At 36.1% G+C, this 20,918-nt stretch overlaps 1 protein-coding gene across 1 annotated transcript in view; it reads right to left on the bottom strand.

The window, feature by feature from the left end:
• Positions 1-13,059, bottom strand: part of LOC149807721 (uncharacterized) — a 36,034-nt gene extending 22,975 nt beyond the window's left edge. The window contains exons 1-3 of the mRNA XM_089969752.1: positions 12,962-13,059; positions 8,599-8,795; positions 4,699-6,139 (exon numbers count right to left, since the gene is read on the bottom strand). Coding sequence (XP_089825878.1) covers positions 4,699-6,139; positions 8,599-8,795; positions 12,962-13,043 — 1,720 coding nt within the window. The 5' untranslated portion in view covers positions 13,044-13,059. The remainder of the gene's footprint in view (positions 1-4,698; positions 6,140-8,598; positions 8,796-12,961) is intronic.
• Positions 13,060-20,918: the final 7,859 nt, after the last annotated feature.

The following is a 20,918-nucleotide window of genomic DNA, read 5'->3' as shown; positions in this document are numbered from 1 at the left end:
TCATAACAAATTTGATTTCAATACACGAACAAATGATATCGAAAGACAAAGTAAAAAATGGACCATAAGTCTGTAAACTTTTGCTGGAAGAAATTGAAGATTACATCTGACCTAAATGGCAGTCAAGTTATCTGAAAGAATGAGAATGACCTATTTTGATACCATCTCTGGCCAAACTCAAAAGGCATTCATTATGGGACCAAAGGATAATCTGCTGGGGTCTCATGAATATGTGGACCAAAATGAAAATACCAACGAGACAAAGAAATTGCTGAACATAAATTTAGATTCTTCAATATGGAATCCAAGAAAAAGCAAGCATGAAACATGGGAATGTTCATGTCTTGGTGCTAATAATTGCTCCTTTGCTTTTGTGCAATCTCATTAATGTTGTCCAAGGTCACAAACACGGAAGGGGTTCTGACTGACGTTGTGTCCAAAATTCTCTCTAAAAACCAGGTACTGCAGATCATGCATAAAGGGAGAGCCCTAAACTTGTAAAGTGAGGTCCTGTATGCAAATCGTAGAACTAATTATAATGATGTCCTACCATGCAAACATTTTCAAGATGGAAAGTGCCAGAACATCTAGAACAGAAAGAACACAGACCAAGACTGACCCCAACATCACAGACCCATAATTAGCAATCATCCTTTTACTTTTTGAACACAGAATACTTGTGAGACATCAACAAAAAAAAAGATGGAAGAAGGGAATCTTGCAATGGTAATAGGTAAGTATCACATCATTAAAATTAGTTTTACCCCCGCCCCAAAAGTACATACTGCTTCTCAAAAATTTTCAGTTATGAGGAAGGCTGATTATCTCAAAAACTATATAATCATCTTATGACAGAAGATGATGCTATTACTAGGTGGCAGCAAAATTTGGCCACTTTTTGTACAGTAAATATTGGGGCCATGCTCTCATGCAGCAAAAAAATGTGTGACCAATAAATGCAGCTCTAATAACATACAAACAATTCTCACAAAGGAAAGGTCCCTCTCAGCGATGGACTAATAAGCTCTCTTACTAACGATGACAATAAATCTGGAAATGGTGGATGCCAAAAATTTCAGCAGAGCCCTTAACAGAAGAAGAAAAGAAAAAACCTTCCTACCAATTCTTCTCACTTCTGCAGTGGCCATATAAAACTGCAAAGCCCTAACAGGGAAAAGAAATCTATCTTGATCAAACCCAGCAAATATATGACCAAGACTGGAAATCTTGATTAAGGGTGAATCTAATGAAGGGAGCTGGGGATTTTTGGCCAGAAAAAGGACAAATGAGAGAAACAGAGTTATAATAATAATCAATGAACCATAACAATCTATTTTCCAGAGACAAGGCATGACGCTTACAGCTTCTCATGGACATTATGGAGAGTAGGATGACTGTTTTGAATGTAAAAGATGCTTCACACAATGGTTCAGAACAGAGATTTCACAAAGCCACAAAACACAGGAGATTCCATTAGTAATTATGATATGGATCTCTGCAGTTCAAAATACTTTGTGCAAACCACGCTGTGTATTTGTGCAAACCCTCAGTGTATCTCGTACCAGAAAGAGATAGACTCTGGCAATCGGCACTCCGAATGAAATGCATTGGAATTTCACATACTGCATTTTATGTGACAGATGGAAATTTCCTTGCTCTTTGCTAACTACATTAAAAGGTGTGTTCATTCTCATCCTTAACGTCTTGAGTGACTTTAACCTTAAAGCCTGATATGCAAATACTGGTGGTGGGCATTCAGGCAGTGGCAAGATATGATAAATCTCATCAACTGCCACATTAAAACTGGAATCAGAGTGAGCCAACTGATCAGGGTTTACCCAACATTCACTGTTGTCCTCACAGCTTCCACGTTTGCATAAATCATTCCAGGTGGCATGGAAGAATTGCCATTGTCAACACAGGACTTTCCAGCAAAACTGGTAGACGGGCCACCAGAATGGTTTGTGTCAGTAAGACATGCCTGGAAGGACAGGAGGCTGGATGGTGCAATGAACAGACTGGTTATATGGGTTCCCATACAATTCCTTTTTAACAAAATGGTCTGCCAATATCCAGCATGGTTGTTGATTTGATGCAACCAACCTCTGCTCACTAGGTAGCATGTACAGCCAGACAGATGGACTGGGCCAGCAACCAGATTGGTGGTAGATGCAAAGACGGCTGTGAGGTTGGTATTATAGCCCTATGTGCCCAGACTTACGGGCCTTAAGGCCCTACTCATACATACCGTAAGACTTATGCTCACTCTGCCGACAAAATGTGGGAGGATAATCTCGTGTAAACTCCAAGACTGGATTGGAAAAACATGGCATATGGAGGTATAGAAATTTCCCTGAAGCAAACAACTGCATTATCATACCCTGTATAAGCCTCCTGATCTGTGTTCGAGTGCAGCATGGATGCTTCTGATGCACACTGATCTTTTGCTGGCTAGACAAAATGTGTTCTTAAGACGTGGCTCGAAGAATCTTTTGCGAGTGGAAGGCGCAATTGTGGCATTCCCAACAATACTAGATATGAACAATGCCTCAGGGTCAAGAGAAAAGATGTCCATGTCCACTGTCTTGGGCTTTGACCATCTCTCTACATTGTGGACCAAATCCCCTGTGACCCAGCACACACTGCATTGCAAGAGTGACAAGTACTTGGAACAAGTGAGGTATGGCTCACAGTTGTTCCCAAATTTCTTACATTTAAAACACCTTGTTATCACCCTATCTAAAAGACCAAATAAAAATGACAAAATAATGGAAACAAACTCGAAAATTTCAACAATATCATTAATCACACTTGTTAGTAAAACAAGTGAGTAATAACATCAAAGTATAAAACAATGGGCATCAAAGATACTGCACGTGACTCACCTGGTAGAAAAAAAAAACTGAAAAATTTGCACAATTATCAGAGAAAAGTTCAAAATAAAGGTATCATTATTCTGCAGCAGCATTAAATAATAATACTTTACCAATAGTAAGTGCAGATGGGTAGGCAAACTGAAGATCTAGAATAAAGTTGGTGTAATATTATTCATGCCATAGCAAAAGTTTACCCTGTGTAAACATCTATTATATACACCAAAACTCAGCAATGGGGAGATAATCTGGGAGTTATTTCCACCCTCATCTAACAATATATAAATGGGAAAGACAAATTTTTGTCTGGGGTGGGTGGGGGTGAAAAATAAAAGAAATTTAATTTCCTACCTTAATAAAAGATGATAAGCAACTAAGAGACTGGTGATCTAATGGCTGAAAAGTATTTCCAGGAATCCAAGAAAAGTCTGTTATTGTTATATTGCTGAATGTTCAATCCATCTCAGATGCTCTTGAGTGATGACATTATTTTCATCTTGACTACTATGGTGGCCATATTGGACGTAAGATTGGCATCATTTTCATTGAAAAGCAACTAAACATCATATGAAGTCATTCGATGAAAACCCTATGTTAATATGACCATCCATTTAGGAGGATTAGTAATAACAAGATTTTCAAGATGGTCTTCATGGCAGCCATACTGGATGTAAGATTGGCAACATTTTTATTCAGGCACAGCTAAATCTCACACAAAGTTGTTTAGTGAAAACCTCATGTCCATAAGGAGTATTGATCTATGATGAATCTGACCAATATCTGAATGTTCACTTCATTTCACAGTAGGTGCCCCAAGTGGCCGAGTGATCTAAAGTGCTCACCGTTACGGATCATTGCCATCTCACCTCTGTCTGCGTGAGTTCGAGTCTCAGCCTCAGCTAACATTGGTACATGAGAAAGCCTGCCAGTAGCTTCTCGTGGGTCGGTGGTTCTTCCCGGGGTTTTCCAGGGTTCTTCCTCCGCCAATTATACTGGCCGCCATGTATAGCCTCTCTTGTGCTGAAAAATGGCGTTAAACCCTACAACAACAAACAAAAATCCATTTCATAGTCTGCTAAATTTCAAAGCAACTGATAAATTAGTTGCACAAAGAAGAATTTTAAAACAAAATATAAAAATGTAACAGCATATTGGGGTTTAGCTCTGGCAAAACTCATTTATATGACCAAATGAGATGTGCATCTTCACCAGATTTCAATATCTCCAAAGTTTCAGGGCTACAGCATTGGGACTAATTATGCATACAAGAATCATCATATATTGTACATAAAGACTTATCTAAAATGAACAAAACTTTGTAAAAACAAAATTAACAATTATGCCAAATTGTATACGTCTTAATCTCATTCCAATGTCTACCAAGTGTTGGACTACAGTAGTCCCCCTCTTGAACGCACCCCCTCCAAACCAGCGGCCACCAGCTCCTTATGGCCAGAATCCGTTGGCACCTACAAGTTTGTGTTCAAAAGTACCCCTCACAAAAGGCCACGCAGATAACACGACCAGCGGCCAGCATATTAGTGCAATAATATAAAATTTACCCCTGACAAGCGGCCGCATTTTATTTTAATATGTATCCAGAACCAGTATTTTACTCATAGCAAGGGAAAATTGTATAGAAGCAGTACTAAAAAAAATGTCAAACATGTCAAATGCACATTTTCACCACACGTCAACTTTTTCTGCTCAAGTTTCAATACAGTCTACGGAAAGATGCAATGGTAATTTTAGGACTGGTGTATGTACATGATAGAACAGACAAGCCTGGCAGGGACATAAAAAAAACAAAGTAGCAGATACTAACCAGAGCCAGATAAATCTCCAAACTGTGTTGGGGAGTCACTGCTATTTGTTCTGGTCTTTCCACCTTTAGGCTTGGCTTTCTTTTTATCAACCTTCTGTTTGGGAGGGACAGTCTCATGGGCAATTATCAGCTCCCCTTCTTCAACTTCATCATCATCATCATCATCATCTCCTTCAATGTCCATGAAGGACTCATCATCCTCCATTTCTTCCTCCTCTCCCTCCACCTGATTTTCCTCCTCCTCCCCTCCCAATATAACCTCTGACACATCTAATCCATAATCAGCATCATCCAGTAATTCCTTTCCTCCTGTTGTCACTGGTTCTGCTATTGACTTAGGTTTCTTTTTCCTGCTGTTCTTTCCATCCAGAGATCCTCCCAAAAGTATTTCTGGAGGATTATGTGGTATGGTTGTTATTCCTAACTCAATCACTGATGTCTCTGTGCCCTGCTTTGCTTTCTTCTGCTTCTTTTGCTTTTGCTCTTTCGGTGGCTTATTAGTTCCATGAGTCTTTTTTGCAGCAAACTTGTCTATATTATCAATTGTTTGTTCCTCTACTTGACCTCTGGGTGAAGCTAAATGTATCATTTTAACCTGCTCATTGCCTTTAATTGTTTGAGATAAAATTGCACTTGCCAGCAAGGGGTTACTGGAACCAGCGAGATGCTTTGCAGGACTTCCCATCTGAGGGACTGAACCCAGTAAAAGTTTTAAATGGGGAATCTCCGATTCATTTGCTTGTTTTGTCTGGCTGCTAAGAGCTGCGACAATGCTAGGCTGATTTTCTGATGTAGCCCCCTTCTTTTCCTTTGCTTTTTTCTTGCTCAAGGTTGGAACTGCCTCTGGTGAACTGGAGGTTTGTGTGATTGCCTTAGTTGATACAACAGGATTATTTTGCTGGGTAGGAGAATTAAGAAGCAATTTTATAACACTGCCTTGTGGAGATTTTGTCTTTATTATCATTTGTCCTGGTTCTATTGCAGCTTTGACACCTGTAGGGGATACCACAGTATTGGCACCAACTACTGGTTGAGAGATGGTCAATTTGGCCGACTTGACAGGTGAAGACATTGGTGCCATCTGGGCTGCTACAGCAGCTGTAATCTGAGTTGGTGAGCGTGCTACTGTTGGAGTACTTTTAACTGATAAAACCACAGGTTCGGCCTTGGCCTTGACCTTGCTTAAAATTGCTGCTGCTGTTTGTGGATTTGGGGCTTGATGTTTGGCAGCCAATGCAAAATTAACAGATGGTGACACTGCTGGGACAATGTCCAGTGCTTGCTTTGTCTTTGGCTTCTTTGGAGGTGATACAACTAAGACTGGTTCAGCTTGGGATTGAGTTTTCTGTGATATAACAATTGGTGTCTTCTTTGAAAACTGCTTTTTTTCAATCTCTTCAAATTCTTCCATCTCTCTCACCTTGGCTGATTTCTTGCGAACCTAAAAGTGCATGAAGCAAAAAGACAATAGTTACAATTTTATTTTTACTGTCACAAAGTGAACAATAACAACAATCATAACTTCATTAGATAGCCACAAATGCTGCAACATTACACTGCAACTGTACCAGTCATTCACAGGATGGATCAAGTTTGGTTGTGGCTCAAGAAAAAGTCATTTCTAGTTCATGTGTGTGTCAGTGTGTTTTGGATTTTTAATGGAGCTTTAACAATTTTTCAATCATATCGCAATGATGTATGCAGTGTGGTTGTTTATAGTAATGTCAAGCACCGGGGCATCATGCCACAGACATGTAGCATCATGTCCCATCCAGTCACATTATCCTGACACCAGGTCGACCAGTCCAAACACTAACCTCTTAATGCTAAGCGCCAAGCGAGGCAGCTGCTGGTACCATTTTTATAAGTCTTAGCATGACTCAGCCAGGGTTTAAACCAGAGACCTCATGCATCTGAGGTGGACACTAACTGCTTAGGCCACTGATGCAGTAGGTATATATTTTAAATTCAACTCAAATAAATTCTGCAATGTTATTTAGCTTGTTAAATATTACACTGAATCTCTCTGCTTATGTGAAGTTCTAGTTGATAATGCCAGACATCTTAATGAAATTTTAATATTGGAAACCCTTATGCAAACTAAGAGTTTGGTTTGAATGAATCTGTTTTATAGTAGCGAGTTTCTGGCACATCTGATACAGTCTGTGAAACAGAAGTTGTGATGACATCAAACATAACAAGCTATGATCTGAGTTGGCACAACATCAGTGCTACAACCACCGGAAGTTTGCCTAAACAAGCCAGCCATTCAAGGCAAATTTGTGCTAAGAGTGGCATAAGCAGATTGTAGCTGGGCCAAAAGAATTTACAAAGGGAAGAAATGTAAAGCATCCTGGCATTGAGTTAGTATCTCAGTGGGTAAGTAATGCGTGGGAGACAATTCTAAATGAAATGGTGGTTAAATAATTTAAGATTTATGGTATTTCCGATGCAATAAATGGGACTGAGGATGACTAACTCTTCCGTAATTTCATTTGAGACAATATCAATACCAAATAACAAAATGATGACATTAAAGACAAAGAATCAGAACTGGACAATGAATCAGATGATAATTCTGAATTCAACAATGACATTATGACAGTGGTGGATTTCAGAACTTTATTTGATAACTCCAACGATGAAGAAGAATTCTTAGGTTTTGAACCAGATGATATCAGAGAGTGACATTTACAGGATACCATGAATCACAAAATGTGGACTTTACTTTCTTTATTATAATACTTTTGGAATTAATATATTATGAGATATTGTGAATCGCATCATTCTGGATTAAGGTTTTTATACTCATATATGACATATAATTCAATGCATGGATTTATCATATAAATGGATTAAAAATGTGAAGCTTTATGGATTTCATTGGATGAAGATGAACAAATTGTAACCTGTTGTTGTTGTTGTTGTTCTAGGGTTTAACGCCATTTTCAGCACAAGATAGGCCATATATGGCGGCCAGTATAACTGGTGGAGGAAGAACCCTGGAAAACCCAGGAAAGAACCACCGACCCACAAGAAGCTACTGGCAGACTTTCCCACGTACCCACGCTAGCCGAGCCTTGGACTCGAACATACGCAGACAGAGGTGAGATGGCAGTGATCCGGAACGGTGAGCGCTTTAGACCACTCGGCCACTTGGGGCCCCAGTTGTAACCTGTCAATTTATTTGTACATATTCAACACAATAAACAAATGTATTTATTCTACAATTGATTTCCTTTTTATTTGTCCTATCTGTCTATCCATCTATCTAGTTTGACTTACTTTTTCCCCAAGTGCAAATCTGACTCACCATTTTTGTGTCCATTATCCCCTCAAAGGAGTCTTATTTTCTGTACTCAAATTTGGTGCTAATTCAATAATCATAAATAACAAAAATTAAATTGCTATATACAGAATTCCAACCAAAAACTCACACAGGAACCTTGAAAAAACATGACTAAAATTGACTTTTTCTTGCAGTTTAAATCCAACAATGGCTCAGTTGCCATACCCAAATCCATTACTAATAAAACTATTCAGTTTATCCAATATTTCATCATATAAACATCAAATGAAGCTGCAGATCTTTGAATAACCTATTTTTGAAGTTGCCATTTTATACTATACAACACTGTGGCAAAGTGAAGAAAAAATGTTCTAATATTTTTATAAACTTTCAATATGTTATCATCACTTCTGACATAAATACATGCAACTGGGATAAAATTATTATTTACTTACTTTCAATGAGAACATATCAAATCAAATTATTGTGCAGCCAATGGAAATTTATATAGCAGAATCATCCCTGGACCATCATCATCATCATCATCACCATTTAAGTTAATATACTAACTAGTCTTCAGCACATATAAAAATATGAATGAAACTCATCACCCTTCCCGATGATCTCGCCATATCATCCAAAAGAGACATATCTGGTTCAGGGCTAGCAGCTGCCACCATGGGTGGATCTTCCACTTTTGTTTCTTCTGGACTGGGTACAGCATGTTCAACTTGCAGCTCAGGTTCATAAACCTCTTCAGAGTCAAAGAACTTGGCTGGTTTCTTCCGTACTCTGCCTGACCTTGTCACTGTAACAAGTAAAATAAGTTGATAAATGATTAACCCCGAAAAATAGGTATAAAAAATGCTGTTATTAAAGACATACAATGGATATCAACAAAGTATTATCTGATGACAAGTAGTCCTTTAATACAAATTTTTACATCATTTAAACTTTTTATCACAAGATCAACAGTATATATATATTCTTCTGCAACTACCACAAGCAGATAAGGACCACTTGTCTATAATGGTCACAATTCCATGGTTCCTATTTAACCATGGATCAATATAAAATTTCCAGCATATAACAAACACCTGCTTATCAAAATAAAACCTCTGATAAGTTGGCACACAGGTTAATATATAATTAATGTCTCTCTCGCCTAGTTCTCACATTCAACTGCAAACTTTATCTAAGACCAGGCAGGGTTATTGTTTTAAGCATCTTTAAAAAGTCTACTGATGATTCTATATACCATATATATTCATTTAAAAGTCGAGTTCAACTGCAAACAACACAGACCCTAATCTGCCATTATGTAATGCACCAGCAGATCAGCATCCATGTTACTCCTAACTGCATTGTCCTAGATCTGTCAGCACATTTTGTCATGGCAGATCTTAATATCTGTGCAGTTTGCAGTTGGTTCTGACTTTAATATTTTTCTTCACAATTTTTAATTTATTAGAAAAAAGACATTCAGTATAAATAAAGTCTGACTAAACCAATATGACTTGTAGAAAAGTGCAAACATGGGATGCCAAGTGTGTGAGATATTCCTGAAACTTTGACCTCTTGTTCTGATGCTGATCTACCTTTGAACACTCTACACTGTGCCATTATTCAGGCAATAAAACGGTGACCCATAGAAATATCACGGTCTGAATCTGAATGCATACAGCACATGGAAATTGCACCAGAAGAGTCACTAAAATGTTAGAAGAATTGTTCAAGAGCCGTCTTGAAGCTCTCCACTGTTTGCATGCACACAACTCTGTCACTAAGATGACTCCAGTCCACAATTGTTTTTACAAAGAAAAAATTTCTAAATTGTTTTGTTCTACATTGCTCAACTACAAAAAAAATCTAATGTTATTTGTTACTTGTTTTTTTCTAAAGTTTCAAAATTAGGGAAATTTTGGGATTTAATTTGGTGTTTTAGTCTTAATGGTTTAAGAAATATATTTGGTGGGAGAGCTGGCACTAAGCCCTCAACTAATTTGTAGAGGTATGTCAGATGGATCCTACTATGCCTGTCTCGGAGTGTTGGTAGACCCATGTCATTTAATGTCTTGATGACACATCCTGCTTCACTGGTTTTGTAGTCACCAGATGCAAATCTTGCTGCCTGGCATATAACTGTCTCAACTCTTAAATATTCTTGGTGTAGCAGGGATCCCAGATGACACAACCATACTCCAACATGGATCTGACTAATGCTAGATGGGAAGTTTGCATGTCAGTGGACAGTGTCTGAGCTTTCTTTTTAGAAATGCTAGTGTAGTGTTTGCTTTCTTGTTTGTCTTGATACTAAGCGATTCCCACTTGAAGTCCTCACATAGTGTTAATACTAGTCCTACAATGTAAGCTATCGCCCCTGATGCTTATGTTTTAGGCGTTGAGGTCTTACTGATACAATACTAGTGCTGTGTAGCGTGTTATGATGTCGACTGACATCGTAACTAAAGTCAATTTTTCAGGAATCTCACACTTGGCAGCCCATAATGACGCTCTTCTACAAATTAAATTCATAATGTTTTAGTCAGACTTTACTTACTCTGATGTCTTTTTTCTAATAAATTTATATTCTTATACAAGAAGATGGATCTGTTTTCAAGTTACATTGGCCTACATTTCAATTATCTGGAAAGTGATGGAAGCTGCGAATGCCGAAATTGGGTTAAGTTGAAGTATATTTCTTTAATGAAGCAAATAAAAATATAATAACATTGAAGAAAGTGTTCAGATAGTCCTACATTGTTGTTCTTGTTTTTGTGCTATGTCTTACTATCCAAATAATGGCCTTGTATAGCATATTCCGATGTCATTGACATCGGAATGAGTAATCCAAATTTCAGGAACATCACACTCACTTGGCAGCCTATATCGACACTCTTCCACTAGTTTATGTGTAGTTGTTGTTGTGGGGTTTAACGTCATTTTTCAGCACACGATAGGCTATACATGGTGGCCAGTATTAATGGTGGAGGAAGATCCCGGGAAAACACCGGAAAGAACCACCGACCCACGAGAAGCTACTGGCAAGCTTTCTCACATACCCACATTGGCTGAATCCTAGACTCGAACCGCCGCAGACAGAGGTGAGATGGCAGTGATCCGTAACGAAAAGCGCTTTAGACCACTCGATCTTTCAATAACATACTGCCTAGTTGTGTTAGAAACATCGTTTTTCTTTGACTATTTCACTCGCGCATGTGCAGAAGGGTAAAAGTTGGAGTCTTTTTTTTCTTCCTTTTTTGTGTTAAACAGAGCCATTATTTTTGTATGGAGACCACTCTTTATTCCAAATGCCCATCTTATCCTACTCTTTGCAAAGGCTCATCTATCTGTCTGCAGTTCATACCAGTTTGCCTTATATTTGAGACCAAAAATTCTAAAATCTGGACACAAAATCGAATCCTCACCACAAGCCAATTTTGGGTAGAAAAAAGTTGGGTCCAAAATTTGAGTTTTTTATCTGTATTTTGTAGTGCAACTAGATATTCCAGATTATTTAGTATCACTGCAGAGCTACATCTGTCTACCTTTCTATAATACCACCCACTTTAGCATATCATGCATGACCATGACGGTACAGAGCTCGGCAATAGGCTACTACCTCCTGCCCCGTTAAGTCGTCGCAAGGGGTTAATGTGTTAAAGAATAATATTTCAACTTAACCCGATTTCAGCATTCTGGCTTTCACCACTTTCCAGATAACTGAAATGTAGGCCAATGCAACTTGTACAGTGTTCTGATAGCTTTGTTTCATTCAAAACTCTTATCATCCTTTTAACCTAGTCCTACATGTAAGACCTTGACACTGATATTTATGTTGTGAGCGTCAAGGTCTTACAGCCTAAGTAACGGAGCTGTGTAGTGTGTTTTGATGTCAACTAACATCGTTACGAAAGTAAAATTTTCAGGAATACTTCACACAACTGACAACTAAAATAATGATGCTTTTCTACAAAGTAAAGTCATAACGTTTTAGTCAGACTTTACTTATTCTGATGTCTTTTCTCCAATAAATTAAAATTCTCACAAAAGAAATGGACCTGTTTTCAAGTTTCGTTGGCCTACATTTCATTTGGCTGGAAAGCAATGAAAGCTGGGAATAACAAAATCGGGTTAAGTTGAAATATTCTTTAACGAAACGAATAAAAAATATTATATGCCTATTGGAACTGTAAGCAACGGTTCGTTTCATTCAAGAAATATATCCCCAACATGTACCTACTTGAACTTACATCAGCATACCTCGACTACTGTCGCATTGCAACAAATTCAAATGTATGTCAACAGAACGTGATCTAGTATCATATTTTCATTCCGCCAGGATAAAGACAGCACAGTAAGTATATTAATTACACATCAATTAGTGGCAGAGTGTTGATATAGGCTGCCAAGTGTGTGAGAAGTTCCTGAAACTTTGATTACTCATTCCGATGTCAACAACATCGGAACACGCTATATAAGGCCGTTATTTGGATAGTAAGACAGCACTAAAACAAAAACGTGCCATGTCTTACATTGTTGGACTACCTTTTAACCGATCTCAGTATTCCCAGATCCCAAAGCTTTCCAGCGCGATCAGGGCCATGTCGAGCGGTAGCGTGGGAAATTGATTTAGCATTCCTTAAAAGGTATGAAATTAAGTCAAACTTTTGATAAGGATACAGTCGAATGCTCGAGCTAAATATCGGTACCAAATTTATTAAGCTATGTAAAGCGTAGCTTTAAATATCAGCGTTTATTCGTAAATAGGTCGCGCGAGAAAGGAGAGAAATGTCCTCCCTTGTAGTTATTATGTATTACATGTATGACAGGTCAATTGTAAGAACGATACGAGCCCGTTTTCAGGAAAGAATCTTAGGCTTATACTAGCTGCTTTATAGCTGTCATTTGCAGCCCTTTCTCCTTCAAAATATAAAATTCTTTTTATATTTCTTAAAGAGCACAAATATACACCTTCTTCTTGCTTTTGCATCTTTGATGCAGGTGTCAAAAACGGATTATCATCTTCAATTTTTTTTCTTTTTGGCGCCGACATTTGTTTAGATCCGGTTAAAAACTTTAATTATAAGTAAATCTTAAAATATCTCATCATACTTCTTAATGATATGAATGATCTTCAAAAGGCGTTAGTAATCTTTAAAAAGTGTGGAATGAGCGTATCCTACTCTTTTGCCTCTTTCATTTATATGGTCAAAAAAATCTAATTGGACTATATGAACGCTAATTGCATGAAAAAAATAATAAAAAAGTTATATTATTGTGTGGTAATTACTAGATATTTAAACGAATGGAATAGTAGTCCATTTTGTCTACTGAGAACGGGAACTACTCATCAAAGACCGCTGTCAACGTTTCATATACGGATTATTAAATTGCTAATGAGTGCCTTTTATACAGAATTAATGACTCGTTAGACTACAGCCTTTTAATCAATTAGTTGTAAGTCACTCTCACGTCTTTTTATTTTGTGTTGTTTTGTTGTTGTTGTTGTTGTTTTGCTTGTTTGTTTGTTTGTTTTTTGTTTGTTATTTATTTATTATTTATTTCGGACTTAGAAAGAAAGAACATGAAGCGAAACAACAGTCAAATGCTAGAAAACTAAAAGGATTTTTTTATAACTTACTTGAATTCATAGTTACTTTATATTTCCAATATTTCAGTTCAGTTTCGAGGAACAGTTCCTACAAGCAGACCAATCGGGGGAGGGGGGCTACGGGTTACTGTTTCTAGTTCTCTTAAATACTATTGTTGTGTACTTAGTTAACTTTTAAGTCCTGTATGGTAAATTATACAAGCTAGTTTTGGCATTATATTCGTTTCAAAAGTTCAATATAACCAGGGCCATGAAGCTTCAAACTCTCTCAACCTGTGAAGGGGCATGTCAAGAAGCCGACCTACAGTATGCAAGATTAAGCGCATGAAGCTTCGGGATGTGTGTGTGTGTGTGTGTGTGTGTGTGTGTGTGTTTCAAAGCACGATCTATTCTATTTATTTTACCTTAATATAACTTTTTTCCTCTTTTTTTGTTTCTTTTTTCTTTGTTTGCTAATATGGTTGATTGCCGTACATTTTGTTTTTTTTTTTATAGTGACATCGAATGAAAGTCTCGGGTTTTAGCGACGAACCCAAATGGACGATGTGCACAAGTACCGACGACGTCTTCACGCTGGCGACATCAACAGACGTGTAGTCGGTTTTATTGATTCGTTAAATAGTGTGTGAAGTGTCTTCGTTTTTACATACTCGTAGAAATCTTGCGAACGTCGACATAATTGTAACAACTACCTCTCCACGCTTTAAAAAAAAAATATATATATATAGCTTAGAACAAACAAAAATATGTACACAATCAACTGCTTGACGGGTGTCAATAGCCACGTGTCATCAAGAGTCGTATGTGAATGTAATTAAGATAAAATGTACATCAATTGTACAAGTTAAAAAGAACATATTTATGTCAAGGTTTTTAAACCAAACGAGTAGTAGTGCATTATAAAATTTGAAATGAATGTAGTATGACCATTAAACTATGTGGTTTACTCCTGTAAAATTCGTACATTTACTGTTTTATAATTGGGGACTTTAAAATTCGTGCATTTACTGTTTTAGAATTGGGGACTTTAAAATTCGTGCATTTACTGTTTTAGAATTGGGGACTTTAAAATTCGTGCATTTACTGTTTTAGAATTGGGGACTTTAAAATAATAGACGATTAGTGTTCATAAACACATCACTCTGATAAAAAGATACACCAGTGGCATACATACGCTTCCGGACAGAACAGGATCATTGTGCAGTCAACCTTGTCCGTTGGGGCAAGGCCAATGACCCTTCATGTTGCTGTGGAGCTCTGCAAACCATGTCACACATTGTGAACAACTGTCCACTGACAAAGTTCCCCCGTAGACTTCAGTCTCTGCACCGTGCTGCTGCTGATGACGCAGTTAATTTGCTGACCACGCATTGCACACGATAAATAAACCAATAAACGGCATGGTATAGTTTAACTTTTGAATATGAAATATAGTGCCGAAATTTTATGGTAATACTTTAATGTGAGTCATTAATTAATGAATTAATTTATCAGATAACTTTTTGATATATCTTCTAACAGTTGAAGCACAATGGGTAATAAATGTTTCAAACGAAACACCTAATACACAAATCACATAATGTATTTTGCTTTGATTTAATCATGTAGAACATTCATCTGTCATTCGATTTTTTTTTATCTTACCAAAGAAAATTATTATTGTACAAATTTTCTGAAATTTTTGTTAACCAATATTCACAATATTTATTCTCTATTAGATTCAGCGTCGTCAGTGATACCTATTATTAATAATAACTATTTAATATTTTTTTTCTTTTAGGTAATCCAATCTTGATTTCTGTGAAAATTACAAGTTATTAAGAATAAGGGGGGGGGGAGGGAGTCGCATCTCTGTGTTAAATTTTGCTTGAACTGAATGCTTTTTTATGGTACGGTAAAAGTACTGGACATTCACGCAATAAATATAGTACATGTAACTAAACGTGAAACCTGTATGTTGATTGTACTAACCATGCTTCACTTTTGCAGGTTAAGTGTCACTTAGATATTCCACATCCAATTGTTGCAATAAAAACTGTCCAGTTCATTTGACTGTGCCAAAATATCATGTCAACCTTTGCTCTGTATCTGTTAATTGAGCCATCGATGTAAAATCTAATCTGTAGTTATGAAAAAGGTATGCAAATGTAAGGTTTGTATGCAAAATAATTGCTTTCGGTGGTAAATGTTTATCTTGGTAAGTTTTTATGAGATGTCTTTGTAAACTAGAGCGTTAAACCGAATTCCAAGGCAAGAATAAAGTACTGTTCTACTGCAAATTTCTGAACTTTTTAGACCATGAAATTATATATATTTTGTTCTTCAATCTGACAAATGTAAATACAAATCTTTATAATGCCAACCATTATTTCAAACTAATGAAATGAGTATCAATTATATATCTGCGTTTTTATGAGTACTTTTTATCTCATGTGATTTTTATCATGCGATTCTTTAATTGGACGTAATATTAGCTCTATAGTAAATTAAGTCAGCATAAGTTTAGCGCGTATGAATTTCAAGGTCAGGCAGAACTTGTGGCTTAGAAACCTGAAAAACGTATGAGTTAATCAGTAGTTTGTAAACTGGATACTGACCGTTAAAACATTATTCCTTTTTTTTAAAACAAGAACATCAAAAAAATTAACTCAAGGCAAAGTTTTGCATAACCAGTAAGCAAACATTTGAATATTTCTGATGATATTTTGGTGGTTTCGAAATTCATCATTAATATGTGGAACGTCGAAAACACAGTTAACTATTATTGCGCTTTAACGCCTAAAGATCGTTTTGGAAAATTATGTTTTTCTTTTTTATAACTGCGTTTGTTAGAATTATCACCAATGAACTACAACACTCAGCCAAGATGTTTTTTTTTTTTTGTTTTATTTTTGTTGTTGCAAGATAAAGCTAGTTTAAAATTAAACAGGGTACAATTACCGACATCGATAATTAAATTTTAATGGGGAATATTCTCAGCCTTTTCCGATAACTCGAGAAGGAAACCTCAGAAATTAGTCGTCCCCACTACAATTTGCATTTAGAACTACTTATAACATAGTACAATATGACGGCGAACAGAGAAACCAGTAATTGCGTTTCTTGTTGAGTCGTATTATTAAACGATTTTATCGCTTCAAAAACTACCAGATTTTATCGTTTCAAATACTTCCATATCTGAGCAATCGAAAAATTCTGGAAGGCTTTTAAAATGTAATAGACCAAAGCCATAAACTTTAACTAACATCACTGAGCTACAGAACACTTGTGCATACAAAAAAAGATATACAAAATGTTAAATGTAGAATGCAAAAATCAATAATAGGATTGCAGCTCATTTGAACAAAAAAAAAGTAGAAAACGGCAACCTGTACAGGATTTAAGAACACTCTAAACAATCTTAGGCACATAATAAATAAGGGAAATAATTAATTTGTTTATCTAGTACTTTCTCAGAAGGTATATTTATTCCACCTAATACAAACAGTTTTAAAGCTGGACTTGATAACCACGAGGGGAACCAAGAGTTGATGTCTGACGACTTCAGGACAATAGAAGGAAATAGCGTACTGCCGGAGATGAAGACGACAAGTCCAGTAAAGAGGGGCCTAATGGATACATAACTAGTAAATAACTCTAAGTAACTCAACGCAAGTAAATCAAAGGGTCAAAGCATCTGATGCTAAAACAAGTAAACATAATTACCAGTTAAAAAAGAAACAATTTGTAAATCTGTTTTCAAAAGCCGGCATATTACAGTGCAAGTAACGACAAGCAATGCTTATGTTACCTTTAATATAATTCTAGCAAACAGCTAAGAAACTATTTGTATGTCTTCTTTGATAGTGTTATAAATGACATTGTGCCAACGTTTTTAATCTGAATTTGTTCCTAAAATACAATCTGTTTATCCATTAGAACTTATTCCTCTTCTACCATCATATCCTGTTAAACATTGAAAAATATCTACTACAAATAGCACAATACTTGATTTTGAAACACATCTAGCAATAATAATACTGAATATTGTTTCACATTTCTCATTGAATACTAGATTTATTTATTTTTTCTCCAAGAGGAATTTTTATTATCATTTCAATATGTACTCACTGTGTTATATATCTAGAAGACGGCAATATATATAATGTGCACTCACCCCAGCAAAGGTGTGTGTGTGTGTGTGTGTGTGTGTGTGTGATTGACTAAGATAATTGTTAAAGATAAGCTGGCAAAGAAAAGTACAAAAATAGTACTAAGCCCAGCTAAATTACTGCCTGCTCTCCCAAGTTATTCTTGTTTTAGTAAGGGTTAGAGATAACGGATCTTGCTTAATTTAATATTTGTGCCTTATCCAAGGGCATGAACTGGTCTAGGCTCAGTTAGCCATGGGATGATAAACAACAAAACCGAACCTGTTGACAGACTTTGGTATCAAATATCCAGAATGCTGGGATTAATGTTCTGGCCAAATATCACTACTTACAGATAGAATCTGATACAGGCACGGAGAGGAGTGAAATCATTCTGATAACACAAGGATGTTGTCATTTATTTTCAAATTCTATTTGAAATGGGTAGAGTTGTGAATTATACCGTCTTTGCATCATTGATATAATCACTTTCTAACATTAATAATAAAGCTTCAAGGTATATGTCTGCAGGTAACACGTTGTTGCTTCTGATTTAGATGGTGGAAATGTATGGTAAATCCTATTTGTTTAAACAACAAAAATGAAGATTTGAAAGTAGATTTTAATGATCAGTTATATTAAAATAAGTAATTCATTATTTCCTCTATAGACAAATTACAATCATCATCACCGTAAAGCATTAAACATGTACATAGTTTATATTCAACACAAATAAATCATGAAATGTGAATCAGCTATCTAAACTTCCTTACAAACAGTTTTAAATACAATGACTCAATAAAGACAAACAAAATTAACAGGAATATTATATCTAAAACTGTTTGTGAGGCTTCAATAAATGAACTGCCAATTATTAAATTCAACGTTAAACAGACTGAAATTTTATATAAATTTAAAATCATTCGTTAATTTAAAAACTTGAACAAAAAGGGGACGGCGCTGTCGGTTTTTTGTTATCACCACCATGCAATATTTTAACGAAAACAATTTATTTAATGATTTTGTTCCACTCAACTGATTTCAATGCATTTCCGCAAAAGGCAACAAGCACTCTCAGCCTGCCAGTCGTAGGGTGGCTGGCATAACAACTTGTGAAAATAAAATAATAAAGTTTTATAGTTTATGTCATTCGAATTTAAAAATCCAGCTAAAGTTATGTCTGTCATACAACGAATTAAACTCCTGCAATATGTTGAACAAAATCAAGTAAATGTGTAGATCTTACTAACTGATCACTGACAAAACGGACAGCTATGTCAAATTTAGTCCTGATACTATCAGAACCAGACAACATCCAGAACCAGACGACAAAGATAAGCTTGTTCCTGACCCTGTTGTGAATCCGGGCAATAGCATCGGATTTTCTACAAGGGATCAAAATCACTTCTGCTCGTACCGGAAAAAAAAAACACACAAAAAGCTAGAGAAGATGGATAAAGTCCTTTACACTTTTGCGCATGTCTCGTAAACTTGTTCATGAAAAATACTTAAATGGTGTAAAGGTATGGTCGATATATTATAGCTGCTTACACAACAACAACAGCAACCAAGAAAAAACGTCGATTTGTAAGTAATTTTTAAGCATCGTGATATTATAATAGGTAGCTGATTGTTTCTTCACAGAGGACACATTACAATCATTATAACTACTTATAAGTATAAAACAGGTACATGCGTGTGTGTGTCTGATTTGGATTTTTAACTAACTTTAACAATATTTCAGTCATATCGCTGCGATGTCTGAAGTGTGACAGTTTACAGTGATCTCGAGCAGTGGGGCATCATGCCGCAGACATGTAGCGTCATGTCCCACGCAGTCACACTATCCTGTCACATGCCGACCAGTCATAACACTAACCTCTTAGTGATGAGCGCCTAGCGAGGCAGCTGCCACTATAATTTTCTAAGGCATTGGTATGACTCGACAGGGGTTCGAACTCGAGACCTTCCGCATCCGAGGCGGACGCTCTAATCACTCAGGACACCGTAGGTACATATTTTATATTACATAAAGAGCACACGTTAACATAGTTGAAAAGAAAGGTAGCAAACGAAGCTAATATATATTTTGTTTTTTTTAAAAAAAACAGCTACAGATCAAGACTAATTATGTTTGCTTTTGATGTGTATTATTTTACAAGTGGTCTTACAATTTCATCTTCTAAACCTATTTAGGGTGAAATGATATGATATTAGGTTCAGGGTGAAATGATATGATATTAGGTTTAGAATTATTATTCTAAAATAAGCAAAAGTGATTATTCTAAAATCAGCAAATAGTTGCAGCAATTATAAGCCCCTTGATGTGCGGAACGTATGGATTAGAAGCTTAACAAAATCTGTGGAGGATTATCCCTTAACCCTTTTAGGTAGCAGATAAACCGTAGTTTGCCCAATAAAACTATATTTTCTGTACATTTTAAAAGTCCATCAAAATTGTCCGGGTTTTATGCCAAAGTCTCGCCAGACCTATGCGCAAAATTATCAATGAGTTTTAAAATATTTTTGAGGTTCCAAAGTGCATTATTAATTTTCAGAACTTCAAAAACAGCTGTCTTTCGTTGATGAACTCACAGCTATGACAATTTTAGGTTCGAAGGTGGATAAATGTTTTTGGGGTGTGTACAGTTTGGAAAATATATATTTCAGGTTATCTAGATTTTGAGAATTTGAAGACTATGTTTTGTTTTTTTTTAATATTTTATAACTTTTAAAATATAGAGAAATCGTAAGAATGGATGTAAAAAGTACATTCCAATAAATAAAAGAAATCATTCAAATGGAATTAAGAGAACATTGAAAACAAGAACTCTCCTAATTCAAGAGAAAATAACAAAACTAAATTTTAAAATGAACTTAGTAAACTACAGAGGTCAAAATATGAGGGGCTAAATAAAATAATTCCAATAACAATTAACGAACGCGTATACAATATTTTCCTGGTGTAAACTAGGTTAGGACATTGGTCAAAATATAAAGTGCAATGTAAAACAATTATAACGACAATAATAGGTGCACACACAACATTTTCCTTGTGTAAATTTTGTTAGGTTTATTTCCTATACCAACCGAAAGTTTCCTTTGTTGCTGATTTCTGTTCCAGTTGTTGTTTGGACTGTCCGAATTATTACACTGGTTGTATAATTATCTCCCTTGGAATACTACG

This window comes from Sinohyriopsis cumingii, chromosome 1 (genome assembly GCF_028554795.1).
Source record: "Sinohyriopsis cumingii isolate HCF-2022 chromosome 1, ASM2855479v2, whole genome shotgun sequence".
Taxonomy (NCBI): domain Eukaryota; kingdom Metazoa; phylum Mollusca; class Bivalvia; order Unionida; family Unionidae; genus Sinohyriopsis; species Sinohyriopsis cumingii.
The sequence above is the reverse complement of the archived record's forward strand: the minus strand, read 5'-3'. Positions and strand labels throughout refer to the sequence as shown.